We start from the raw sequence: 13,843 nt of genomic DNA on the forward strand, positions 1-13,843 counted from the left end.
CACACCACCTTGTCGTCCCTTTAATACAAGTCAGCCTATATTGCTGCACTGTGGAGCTACACTTATATGCATTGGTAAATGTTCCGAAGCACGGTTTCAGTTTACTGTCCAGAACGAATGCGCAACGGCAAAATGATAAGTAGAGAAGTGAAACATAGGCGCACGTTGAAAAAGAAGTACGTAAATAGCTGTATAGAAATAACGGCAGGAAAAATAAATAACCAGAACGGTGAAAATGAGGTTGACCAAAAGGGTTCGAAGTGGTAAAGGTGCTGTTGTATGAAAGCAAGGAAGGGGGGCTTGCTGCCTGGAAAAACACGTCTTGCAAGGTCGACATTCGGAACATATGTGGGTACGGCGCAATGCAAAACCTTGTTGACCAGGACTTAAATACAGTTTTAGAGCGTCTTTGAAATCGGTCAAAAACTAGCTGCCTGCAGCATATATTCTCTTGTGCTTTAATCGAACTCCCTTATTTTCACCAACTACAGTTTAGTTGTATAAAAGATGGACGATGTAACCACGTGTGAAAAACTTTACACATGTTGACCATAGATACCCGCTTGTCATTTTACAGCTTTGCAAATGTAACTGTTGTATCGACGGTGGATAGTAGCGATTGCAAGCACAATGGCAAGCTTGGTACAGCTTATCTGCAAACGTATCGTGTGTACCGGTTTATACATTCGTCGCATGTCATAGTGCAGCAGTAGATGAAAGTACAGTTGCATTTCATTGTGTGTTCGACTACCTCAGTCGTATAGCCGCGGCCGCAGCACATGTACTGACAGCTTCCATACCCTTCCCGTCGAGTCGGATCGCACACGCGACCTTTGGTACCTAGACTGCCTTTACGTTTGTCTCGCCGGCAGAAGTTCGGCGATGGCTGGTGGTAGACTAAATGCTTGCTTGCGACGGGGTAAAGGCGTCTTCGCAACCGATTCTTTAAACGAATACGCCGACGAGGATTTTTGGCTTTACGGTTTCGAGACCGAAAACGAGTCGGGATGTTTTTCCGCAGTCCTCTTTTTACTTTGTTCGTTCTTCTAGATGCTGTGTTCCTGTGTCGAGACGAAGGACGCCGTGGTCTCCTGGCGATGACAAGCCTCCTAGTCCCGGGCTGAAGGTTGACTTTGGTCGCAGTGTTATACATCCGGCGTAACGTCGCCCGCACAGCGTCAAACTTTGGCATTCGCATCCAGCAAGTGCGAATAGTGCACGTGCCAGAGAATCCGTGGCATTTGCACTTTTCAGCCATCTTCTCAGTGATCGCCTGCGAAGTAATGCTTGGTAATTTGATAGCCATAAAGAAACCTTTATTCTGCTACTTTTTATCTAGAGCCATGGTCATTAAAAACAGATACCATTTATTTCTCTTTTCCGCCGCCTAGTCGCTATGAACGTGCACCAAGCTAAACCGCAGCATTAGTGAGATGGTAATACAGATAAAGATTGGAACTGGCGGGCGATCAGGCCACGATAAAGCAGGTAAAGCGAAAATTCCAAATTCATATTAATATGTCGAGGTAACGTTCTTAGCCGGTTAATCAGTCGTTCGTTAATTAATTTCAATTTCACTCATAACATTGCACAGCCACAAAATGGTATAAACACGCTTAGAAATTTTGCGTCACGTACCCGGAAAGTTTGCTCACTGATAAAATCACAGACATCTGCGATTGCTTTGAGATATATCTGCGCTTTAACGCAGCAGAGTCGTTACATGGTCGCAACCGCTGAGAAAATTAACGCAACCTCTTAGGAGCATATATAGGCGAGGTTGGATCTTGAGATAAATCGCAACGATAGCTCATTAGACCATTTTGCGATCGTGAAATCGGGATCGGCTTACTATGTACTGATTAACGCAGGCCTAGGAGAATCGACCGCGCAATAAACCAACTTTATGAGATCCTTTGCAACAAAACAGTCATTCCGTGGAGTCCAATTACCATTATACCGCAACCTGCTTGTTTACGGGCAAGCGTACTGTAATATCCGCTAATGCCGAGTTGGTGATTACGACCTGACACCTCTTAATGACGTTTGATGTTATCGTCTCTACTAGGAACCAGCTGTCCGCATGAGCTGAATTCTTCGGCGAAGTTACAGAAATAAGCGAGCGACTGCAAACATGACCGAAGTGTTGAGGTACACGTCACGATTTAATTCTTCTAAAAACAAGCGACGGGAACGCGATTTGTCAGCGCAGCAGTTATACTATTCCAACCACGTTGCCAATGTGTGACCAAACAAGAATGCGAAATTCTCCCGTTGATTTTATATAGCTAAGCAACTTCAATTCGAACTTACCAGGCGGCCGGCTTCGTAATTATGAGCGCTCATTCGCAATCGAAGATTAATCTTTCTCTTCCGCCCAATAAACCGCGTGAAGTTGAGAAAATGCCTTGTCTTCCGGTAAGCAAAGTCCACGTTGTCATCACAACCTTCCCAGTCGAATTGGTCAACGAAAGTGTCGAGGTAGCTTTCGTTTATGTAATAGTTGCGCTTTTGGGCTTCCTGTATTGAAAAAATAGCTTTGATGTAAGCTTTTGAAACTGGTTGTGAGTACAGAAGCGTATCTCAAAAACAATTCACTTAGACTTTCCAGCGACTTTGTGTATGAAGCCGTTCTTTACGGTTATTCGCAACATAGCGACGGGGGTGCAAAATACACAATGACGTGACATACCCTTCTGAGGTATTCCCTCTTCTGTCCGCGTGTGTTGACACAGCCGCATTCGGGTATGTTGCCAAGGCTGCACGCCTCCGTTATGGCAAACGTCATAGCTGCTGACGTCACCGCTTGAAGGTAGCTGGTTTCCTTCGTTGCTGTAGAAAAAACGTAGGTCAGATTATGCGCACTTTGTTTGGAAATACCTGACAAGACATTGGCGAAAGTGAAGGCCGTAGAATAGAGGACCGAAATTTCAAAGGCGCTGTACGACCGTCTTATAACGCGAAACAAGACGGGAAAATCCTCCTTAGCGTCAGCTTGCTGAGGATTAAAATTACTCGGCGACTGCTCGGTTGTTTCACAGCAAACGCGACAGCACCCAGAGGTCTCATCGCGGAAAGATATATTTACAGTAAGCAAACGCATATGGCCTAATGTCAAGTGGTGGCCAGTTGCTGCTATTTTGTTAGGCTGGCGCGATGCCAGTTCTGTAGTTCTGATGTCCGGCCTCTTACACGTCAAGGCGGATTACGATCGTCGCCTTCTGCTGTAGTGGGCGGTTTATGGATCATTCTCCTTCGTTTGTTTGAACACAAAACAGTAACTCGCCGGAACGCTAATCGATGCATGTTTTAATAACAGCCGGGTATTTGCGGAATCAAAAACTATCCCCAGTCTGTCAGCAGAACTATAACGGTTCTAATTAAGGTTAATTACGTATGCATACGCCAATATATATTATTCTCGGTATAGTTTCTAATACTGGTGTTTTTCAAATATATACCCTCCTTAATAAAAGAAAGCTGGTTTTCCAACCCAAATGCCTCACGCTTCGGCACGACCGGGGCCGCAAACCGCAGCTTAGATTGAGCGAAAATGCCACCTACAGGTCGAGTAAACTTTGCGCAGGTAAGTAACCACACATGACACACAGCTATGCTAATCGTCTGTATCGGAACAGCAATGCATGGTTGTTATTGTAACGGAATCGCGTTTCCTTTCCTGGGGACTTTAAACCGGCTTTGCAGAAAAATGTAAACGCGTCCATTTAGCGATTCAATTCATGATACCCCACCCCTCATCGGCGTATGGAGAATTAACATTAAATCAGATAATTTAGAGTATCTGCAGGCTTAATCTTAGCAATGAGAGATTACGGTTTGGCGGTGCATAATATACCAACACATTTCGATCTCGAACTGGAATTCAAGACAACATCAAACGGCGACTCCTTATCCCAAATATCGACGGGAATACACTGATTAAATTTATCGTAATGTAAGCCTATGCCAACTACCTTATTAAACCAGATACATCAAAATATGTGACCGAGATTACAATGAGTGCATCGGGTTGTTTTTTGAGCTTAGAAAATTTTCAGGTTTACCCCAACCGTGGTTATACTCGGTTAAGAAAACAAACAACATGTTCAGGATATTCCGACGTGAAATTTGCGATAAATCTCGCAGAATCGCTCGCAGTGCATTGCAAACTCGAGACAATCTGCGGTGGTTTTGGTTTCCGTTCCCGACTAATTACGTTTGGATTTCCCGGCCAAGATTATTAGTGCCAGATTTTATTAAAGTGTTGCCACCACGGTGGTTCTCCCTATATTACGTGACATCTTTACAACAACAATTTAGAACATATCATTTCTTTTAACTATCCGTATACTGTAAAGCCTGTACTCCATTAACAGTACATTCAAAGACGGATACTAACCACCTGAAAATATTCCAAATTTCCATCGGTTAAACTAGCAGTCGTTCTGGTCGTACCTTAGTGATAACGTGGCGTGACTGTGAAATTCTGGACTAGCTTATTGTGATGTGACGCATTATTGGCAAAATACAATAAATCATGTCTAAGAAATTAAATTAGACATTCCGAGACCGAACGAAACCAACAGCTTCATAAACTTATTTCAATCCTGGGAAACATCGTGCAAAACTATCGCACTTTACAGTTATCGCGTAGCTAGACAGCAATTTTAAAATGGCGGAGACAACGGTGAAACCATAATATTTTGCTTGTTTTTAGTCAAGCTGTGTATCATTAAGAAATGACATATATTTTAAATTACCAGCAACCACCAGCAAGGTGTACGCTTGGGTGTATAGTAGCAACAAGATCGCTGGCGATAAATGCGGTCACGTCTTACATCCAAATAAACCAAACGGGTAAGTCATCTCGTTTTGTACATCCCGCGGGAACTTCTGTGTCGAGTTCCCGCTGTTTTGGGTCGAAAACTTCGCCTTATTTGGCCAGCGCAGCGGTTTGCGCAAGGCGGTGCGGTTGGCTTGCAGTTTAAATAAAGCAACGATGCGGTGCCGGAATGCGAGTCATCCGGGCTAGATGAAGTTCCGATCCGTTGCCGTGTAATTTACATGCGTATGATAGCATCGGAAAACAAACAGCGCCAACGGATCGCCTTTAACTACAAAGACGATGGACGGCAAAACGAAAAACGAACATTCGTTTACACTCAACCTGGCGACGGTCGGGGTGACACGGGACATGGGGTGAGGCGAAATTCGTAGAACAGCCGAACATAAATGGTTAAATGATGTATATGCGATGCTAAGTGTTCAACAAACGCAAACTATTTTGCCATCTGTTTACACTTACTTTGCCAAAGAGCTTTTTCGTAGAATTTTTTCGGGGTTTGCGAGCAGTTCCATCTCGAATAGCGGAATTCCCGCGCACAGTTGTAAGCACCCCTTTGAATTCCCTTCTTAATCTGAAAAAAATCGTTTTCTGTAAATAGTAACGGGAAAATCATAGTTCTCAAGAAATTGTAAATGAATATGCAATATCGTATTACCTACACTCTACACTATTTATAGTATCAAAACACTTTCCTTAAAGGTTAAATGCAAAGTTATACCTCTTCAACTACAGGCATTTCGTTGGCGCACATTTCCGCCTGGGGTCCTCCGATTTGTTGAGCCCAAAGACAGATTCTCTCGCTGTCCATAAGTGTTGGTCGATATCCAGGATTCCTGTTTAATAAACATACATAAATACGTGGGTATTCAGCTACGACCCAATTTTATTAATCCGAAAAAATCTAAAAGTGTGAAAACAAGAAACACACTACAAAGGGTTAAATTAAATTCATGTGGCCAGTGGGTGAGATAGAAGTCTATATACGGCGGTGGTGTTGAGCGGTTTTTTGATGTAGGTCCCGATAAAGTCGTTGCTCATTAGCGAGGCATTCTCCGAATACCTGAGGCCTCATTTAGAAAGCCGTTGTTTACATTTTATCACGGCTTAACTTAGGTCGAATACTGGTTTGTAACTCAACGGCTATGCACTTAATAAACGATAAGCATATAAAAGACTGGCCCGGCAAAACAGTAGCTGGGAATGGCCCGTTTGCGCTTGTTAATGTCAGATTTCGGAGCTGAAACCCAAGATCACCGACACGCACTGCTATATCACGTACATGTTCGCATCTCACGGTTTCATAAACAACTTAAACGACGTCAATTCAATCCATCTGTCGGCGCTGTCTGATTGTCTTTGAAGGCGATTTAGTCTCCGAATTCGTCCGGTACGAGGCATAATTCATCAACGTCCCGGTTTTGTGTATGCCGCAGGTGTGAACCGGTAAGAGCCAGAATTGTATGGAGGTGGATTATGCCAAAATGAGATAAGCCTGTGCGATGCTTTACGTTTGCCAATACTGGTAGAGCTTCGTTATTATTACAGTTTAGCCTCTTGATTGCCCTTATTTAATATCATCTATGTTGCGATGTAATTATGTTCATTTCCTGGCAAATAACATGACGACGCAATATATATTATACAAACGTGTTAGTTTTATGATCGATGGAAGTTTAATTTAATATATAACTTTACGAATAAATTGTTGTTTACAGCTCGCGGTAGATTCGTTAGTCTTTGCATAAAGAAACCATGAAAGTTAATTCCCAGGCGTTGTACTTCATTAAATCTTCGGTCTAAACCCTTCGTTTACTCAAAGCGGTTTTAAAATCGGTCTGATAGATCCGGCGAAGTTCATGCAAGCCGCCTTCGCAGGTTCATCATACACTTGTTTGGAAAAAACGAATTGCCTGAGGTGGCACCATGTTGCGCTGTTTATACGTCGCACGCGCTGGCTTGTTCAAAGCGCCACATGGTTTTAATTATTTATTATCTGGGCAAGGCAACCGCTTAATATGAGCGGCTTGTGACCCTTTGCGGGCCGACGATCGAAAAGGTCACTTATGAAACGTAAAAGAGGCGATATGTATCCGGAACAGTCATTGCCCGAGAACTTTACCAACTCTTACAGATTGCAATAAATCGTACGTGTTTATTTAACAAAAGCCGCATATACGTAGTAGCTGTTTGGGAGGTAGTAGATAAACAGGATGACCTGTTTCATGTTTCCCATTCCCCCTCTCCATTTATATTTCATGGGGTTTTTACGGCCTCTTACATCACCGGCGCGCTGAGTCGGCGGATTTTCAATACGATTTAAATTAGAAGAGACAATATAGCTTCTTGCACGTTACGAAGGCGCAAGTTACGTGTTGGCAGGCACGCATTTAAGCAGTGACTAGACACTGTTTACGTGAATGTCACCGAAACAGCAAATCCGGCGGGCTGAGATAAACCATCTCCGTTGCACTGCCCTCTGCTTCGTAACGGCCAAGCTGCATCGCAGGGAACCATACACACGCGCGCTGTCGGAGGTCGGGTTTGTTTTGTGTTTAAGATACAAATTTGTACTCGATGTTCGTTTCAAGGAGTACAGGTACAATGCTGGCCACTCACAGAAACTGGCGTAGCAGCGCTTTAGGCCGTCATCGTGTTCATAATCGTTTCTAATGCGAAATTGATCCCCCATGATGGATACACAAACGACTACGTAACGCTTGGTGCGAAATCATGCGGTTGGGACCACACATTGTACTCTAAATTAAACAACGGTTCTTTGTCCCGGTCCGACCAGAACCGGTACAATTTTGCGAAAATCGATCTTAAGTTCGTGGCACTGACTCAGTCCTCAGAACTGGGATAATTATCCATTCGAGTTCGAATTTACCGGCCGCAATTTCACCGGTGTCAGAGCGTAAACAAGCGGTGGTCGGTAGGGCGCTTTCTTACAGCTGCTGTCGTTCTGCCGAATTTACCCGGCCAGCACAGGAATGGACGACGGGCAGTATTTAGACGACCCGGGCGTGAAAATTGAATGGACAAGCGTGTCTAGCAAAGACGAATGAGTTTCGCCACCTCGGCCCAGCAAAAATGTCACGGATCGAGCCATCGCGTGATTGAAATAAAACAAAATAAAATGATGCAATGTTGGTGTAACTTACATTGATAGCGGCTTCTGTTGCCGATAGATGTACAACAACAGCCGGTTATATTTTATCACGGAAACATTTGGGTTTTACGTGCACGAAACTCGTGCGAACATGCTACGATTGAACGTTTAATGTCTCGAATGTTGCAGAGTCTGGCTTCGGGCAAAAACTTTACGGCGCAATGCAGATTTATGTTTTATTTGTTCGAACTTGTGTCTCTATTAGGCAGGTTTGCTTCGCTTTGACTTGTAGACCTTTCGTAAAAAACAAAGACCGTCGCATTCAGACTTAAAGTTCTCAAAATAGAAATTGAAAAAGCTGAATCGTGACGTCAAACCAAGCTTATAATGACATCAAAGAAATATCTTAAGGGGTTTTGATCGTCACTGCGTCTATTGAAATCATTATGCTATCCCGTCACAGTCTCGTTCTTGAACTATCATAGGTATCGTTTTACAGAATACGGCGCGGTGGGTCTCGCAGTCAAGTCTCGGCATACTGGCGTTACGTAATAGCTTACTATACCTTTACGACATACATGGCTGTAATCACAGCCGATAAAGTCGTAGCTCGACAAGGCGACCAATTTCTAAAGCTGCTTCAATGTAGACTTAAGAAACCAGGCGTCGATCAGGCCTAGGAGCGAAACATGATAATTCTTGCTAAATACAATGCATAGTACACGGACTTACCACCACACAGCGGCGACGTTGACTGTACAGAACAAAAGCACTTGAAGCAGAACTATCGTCACGCTTGAATGAATGGCGGGAAGTATTCGTCGGTGCACACGCCACGTGGATTGTTTGGTAACTCCCCGCTCCATGGAATTTCGTCGGTGTTTCCGGCATAAATTTTCGCTTGACAAGTTAGGTATGTCACTGTGATTTTGCGTGACCGCTTCCGAGTGTTCCGAATTTCTGGACCGATTTTGCTCTAGTCTCATTTCTAATTCATTGTCACTCCTGTCTGTACTAGTTACAGCAGTACTTTCGTGTGGCGCTGTGCCACAGTCGTCGAGGTTCCGAGATCTCAACTTGGATCGTCGGATCGTGTTAGCTGCCCGAAGAGGCTTTCTACAAAATGTACAGCTAAATATTCCGGTCTGGTCCGCACTGCAACAAGCAGTGATAGGCGATTCAGTTGGAGAAAGTCTTTCGCTTGCCATTGACTGGCTTAGTTCCGTTGCTCGAGATACGTCCATGTGGCTGCTTAGCATTTCCGAAACAGATAATGCTTCTTCGTCATAAGTAGCGCCACCCACGTCTGACATATCTCGTTTTTCAGACAAATCCACAAAACAAGACCTCTGCAGCGTCATTCCAAATCCTTATCCTCTTTAATGTAAATGAAGACAACAGTTTAGAGACGGAGTTATTCTCCAAGCCTTATATGTATATCACCACAGGTCTGTTCTTGATCTTCTGATCAAACTGATACTTCTGAACCTGATTGACTTAAAGTACTGGCTCATATAGTTGTTCGAAGATTGTCCAGCGCCCCTGTGCTCAAACCTTTTCTCTGATGTCCTGTGGCGACGCTGGCGCTGGTGTAGGTGTGAATTCGGGAAAATCTCGTAAACTCGATGTTATCGTTCAGTCCATCCAGTTTCGGGCGTAAGTAGCGCCCTAGTCCGGGTTGTTCTCGCCTCTACAAGTGCGAACTTTCTTCTGAGTTGATTTACTTTACCGACAGTGGCTGGAAAAATTCGTGAACCCAGACCTACAACCTGCTGCTGTTAAAATTAGACGTTTACTTTGCTGTTGGTTATAGGTACATATTATCAAAACAGCCGTATAGCTTTCCAATCAGAAACAAATGCTGATCGTATCCGTATCAAATCCGTCACGATTTTACGAACTGAGTAATATCGTTTCGGCTGTGGCTGCCTCTTGTAATCACCTCTACTCTCTGCACTGCCATCTGAGGTAGAGCTTTAAATGGGAGAACGGCAATCGCCAACGGCAAAACGAAAATGTCTTCAAGTTTTTCGCTAGCGCCTATGGTGACCCATCGGTTGTACCTAATTGTCGATACTGACGTAGTTTCAAAATACCCCTAACTTTCATATGACCTCCGCCACTTAAAAGAGGTGATGGACAGAAGTGTCACAGGTGAAGTTTCTGATCCTAATATACCCGGACGAGTCTCGGCCTCCCAATAGGTGGTCGGCGGCGATCGCAATCGTAATTGCTCGATTCCAACCCCTGCCCAGCACTAGGGGCGAGGAAACCGCCAATTATCAAATAGATCAGTCGCTTGCGCATCCCCGTATGCGGAGATCGGCCTTGAAATAACAAACTGCCGACAAAACTCGGCGGGCCAATTAAAGCCCCTGTAGCTCGCAAATGCAGAGATAAACAAACAAGCTGCTCGCGTGTGGACCTGTAATTACGGCAGCGATCAAACGACGACGATCTTGCTGCAGCCGCGGCCGGCTCTAACGTTTACTGGAGATTAGGGCATTGCGAAAACACCGTGTATCAAATTGCTGTTTTGGTAGGCGCGGCAACGTTGTTTTGCTTACACCAATACGTTTAATGAAGCTAGTGGGCTCCTTGTTCGGAGCATGATCTTGTAGTCAAACCCAAAACCCCGTTTTACTGTGTAAGCTATACACACGTTTTGGTTGCATACCTCACAAGCTTAAATCCCTACTATGCAGTAGTACCTCGGACCACACTGCCACGCGTCACGTTATACCGCAACGCTATTAATTAGATATAGATCGTGCCCATTTTATCTCACCGGGGCGACACGTGCTCGGTCGTTTGCCGCCACTGGGACATCTTGTGTTGTAGAATTCTGCGGGAATTCGAACCCGATTCTCCGGAGAAAATTACTGTCGAACACGGGTTGCTATTAATTTGAAATCAGTCGATGCTATTTACGTTACCAGGCTAATAATAAACGACGTTGTTTCTACGTTTTAGTTATACGTGGGAGGAGAGTGTCTGGCATCTTGTACAAGGGTATCGTATTCCGACAACAGCGTCATTTTGTTATTTAAAACTTTGTGACATTTTCACCAGTTTAAAGTATGACATATGTCGTCAACGAGGGGAATGCGTCAGAAGTCGTGTGACTTTCTCTACGACGTGCCACACCCAGAGAAAATGGGCGAAGAAAGTCTGGTATCGTGACTTTCGATTTGCGTGTATTGGTTCAGCTGCGATTATCACACTACGAAGAAAATAAGCAGCAAATCTGACACTTTCCACGAACGATAACAAGCAAAGAGTGTCGAAACAACAATTTATCAAACGTCTCGGAAAAAAACGTCATGCCAGGATCATAAATGAGCATTCGCCTATAAATAATAATTTAAGAAAGAATTATATTAGACACGCTCATACGTTTTTCCTTTAGTAATTAAAATCTGTAAAGTTAAAGTATATCATGGAGCAAGATGGATGTTGGCACGTAACATAATATTCTCAATTTGTGTTTAAAACAATATTAGAGTCGCTGGGCTACAGTTATAATTCTGTAAACACTCTTTGTTTACAACCAAACGAAACATAACAGAGAATGAAAACATGTATCATCTTACCCAAACCTATACTATATAATTACGATAGGTGCGAATAATGACCAAGCGGTGCTATTGAAGTCCACGGACCTATATATATACCATATATATATATATTACGACTAATCGAAGGCATTTGACCGGCTATGGCAACTACGTGAAGTGGATACGCAATAATATCATAAGAGCTTAGGACTGTATCGGTATTATCAAAACAGTAAGAGAGAAACCAATCAAACAATTTTAAATTCTCTGTTGCCAACAGGTGACTGTGTATAATGTTTTCGCAGTTGGCATTGGAAATCTGCCTGTAATTCCTAGGCATGTATATCGAATGTGACAAGCGTATGATCATATCTAAATACAACATAATTTTTTGGTATATCTGTATATACAACCAGCTCATGTTTGTAACGGACCTTTAAATTGGCCTCTCTTGGTTTAGCTTGTAAAATTTTCGCATTAAATTTTCATGTTGTGCTGGCGGCTTGAGATCGGGAACGGATTACCGCGTATTAATAGTAGGCTGTAACCAACAACAGTACTCAAGTGCGTCATCGTGTTCAGTAACCCAGCGCGTGTGACGTCACGAGCTCGAAGCAAGAAGGGTCTCATGCAGGAAGCAGTCAGTGGTCGATGCGGAGGGCGGAGTACTTATATGCCCGGCCGTAAAAACAGGAACAGGTACTTGAAATTCCCGTTTCCCTGATAACCCGTCGAAAATAAAAGCGCTCTTCGTCAATGCACACCGAAGATCGTTATGAGACGCAATATCTTCGCATACCAGCGATGGCTAACATTTCGCAATATATGCCAACACTCAAACACTCAACCGCCAGGTATGGCCCACAGCTACGGCGAGCCGATAGTTTGTTGTCGGTGGATTTGCGCTTCCGACATCACTTTGAAATCTTAGCTACAAGGGCGATAAATCGATTACGCACCAACCCGCAGAAAAAAACTCCCCGTTTGCGCTTTATGAAACAGCAATGCGAAAACAACAAGAATTAATCAGCAAATATACATCGGAGTACGTACAAATTGTCCTTCCTAAACTTCAAATTTTGTGCTCGTCGAGCGACACGAAGACGACAAGCGGTGTACATGCAAACGGCAAACTTATAAACAATCCTCTAATTTAACTCTATTTTCATAATCGGCAGTTGAAAGCGATCGAAATCGACTTACCCAGCTTAGCAGAAGGCCCGAAGCGAGATAATTATTTGGCGCAGTATGATGTTTCGCCAATCTAGAATTGTAGATGTCCGCCTAGGGGTCCATCCTGTGCTCGTGTTACTATGTGATTCGCTCGATTTTAATTTATTTGCTACTAAAAATTGTCGGATATAGTTGGATGGGGCAAGATGGGACGCCTTTTCATTCTGTTTTATCGTTCCATTTGGCAGTAAACAAAGATCATTTAAATAACTATACTGTTTCCTCACGACTCCCACAGACCGTTGTTAATTGTTTAAAACACGATCAGGATATTTGGATATTATGTGGTAAAGGTGTCCCATCTTACTCCACAGTACTGCATAAATATATATTACGGCGTGGCGACAGTTAATAAGATTCCTCCACAAAACAGAAAAACTAAGTTATATTAAGCATTCTTCGATAAATGTTTGACTGGGTAATGTAATTGATTGCCTCCATCGTCACACTCTTTCTCATTCTTATTTTTAGGCAACGATATAGCACCTGTTAAGACTGTATTCGCTGTATAATTCAGGCGAAATATATTTAAAAACTATAAAGAGTTAGTTGAAAATGTTTTTTAGTTGATTGTATACTCTCTGCCGCCGCCTAACTCGTTATCTTTTACTTAAAATGTGATTCATATTTCTAAAAGATATAGTTCTCAACTGATACTCTTACTAAGCAAACAAACTACAGTACTTCATATGCACTCTTATACCTGCTTCAGGTGTCATCACTGCGCATGCGCTTCCGTAGGACTATATTGGTCTCCATCGCCGACAGCGGCCGTTATTTCCAGCAGTTGGTATTCGAAAAAAGTCTGCATTTAATAATATCTTTTTATAGCCATACATTGTTATATGCAAACCAATTACATTTATGCTACAGTATAGCAAACGCTATATCAATCGAAAAGCATACTGGTGACTAATTTTGTCAGATCAATTCCACGTACCCTTCGTCCAATACTTCCAATACTAAAAGAAAGAAAAGTTCAAAAGCTGGCAATAAGTCGCCCTTTCCGCATAAAGAACTGACCTTATTCAAGCACCTTTTCTAAAGGAACCCACTCCATTGGTCTCTCATATTCACATGTGACAGTCCATTGTAAAT

General features: G+C 43.2%; 1 protein-coding gene across 1 annotated transcript; it reads right to left on the bottom strand.

Annotated features, from left to right (window-relative positions):
* Nucleotides 1-75: 75 nt before the first annotated feature.
* LOC149731636 (protein Wnt-6-like) lies at nt 76-11,322 on the bottom strand. Its single transcript, XM_089884530.1, has 6 exons — nt 8,688-11,322; nt 5,565-5,679; nt 5,306-5,417; nt 2,693-2,832; nt 2,314-2,520; nt 76-1,273 (listed from the first exon to the last, which is right to left on the bottom strand). Exons 1-6 carry the CDS (start codon nt 9,314-9,316, stop codon nt 650-652), a joined length of 1,827 nt encoding a protein of 608 aa, XP_089740656.1. The 5' UTR covers nt 9,317-11,322; the 3' UTR covers nt 76-649.
* Nucleotides 11,323-13,843: the final 2,521 nt, after the last annotated feature.

This window comes from Ciona robusta, chromosome 9, assembly GCF_009617815.1.
Source record: "Ciona robusta chromosome 9, ASM961781v2".
NCBI classification, from domain to species: Eukaryota; Metazoa; Chordata; class Ascidiacea; order Phlebobranchia; family Cionidae; genus Ciona; species Ciona robusta.

Coding starts and splice junctions, on each gene's coding strand:
- LOC149731636 (XM_089884530.1), bottom strand. CDS start 9,316: ATGACGCTGCAGAGGTCTTGTTTTGTGGATTTGTCTGAAAAACGAGAT. Junction 5,680..8,687: donor AACGTCGCCGCTGTGTGGTG/GTAAGTCCGTGT, acceptor TTTATTAAACAG/GAATCCTGGATATCGACCAA. Junction 1,274..2,313: donor ATTACGAAGCCGGCCGCCTG/GTAAGTTCGAAT, acceptor ATTACTTCGCAG/GCGATCACTGAGAAGATGGC.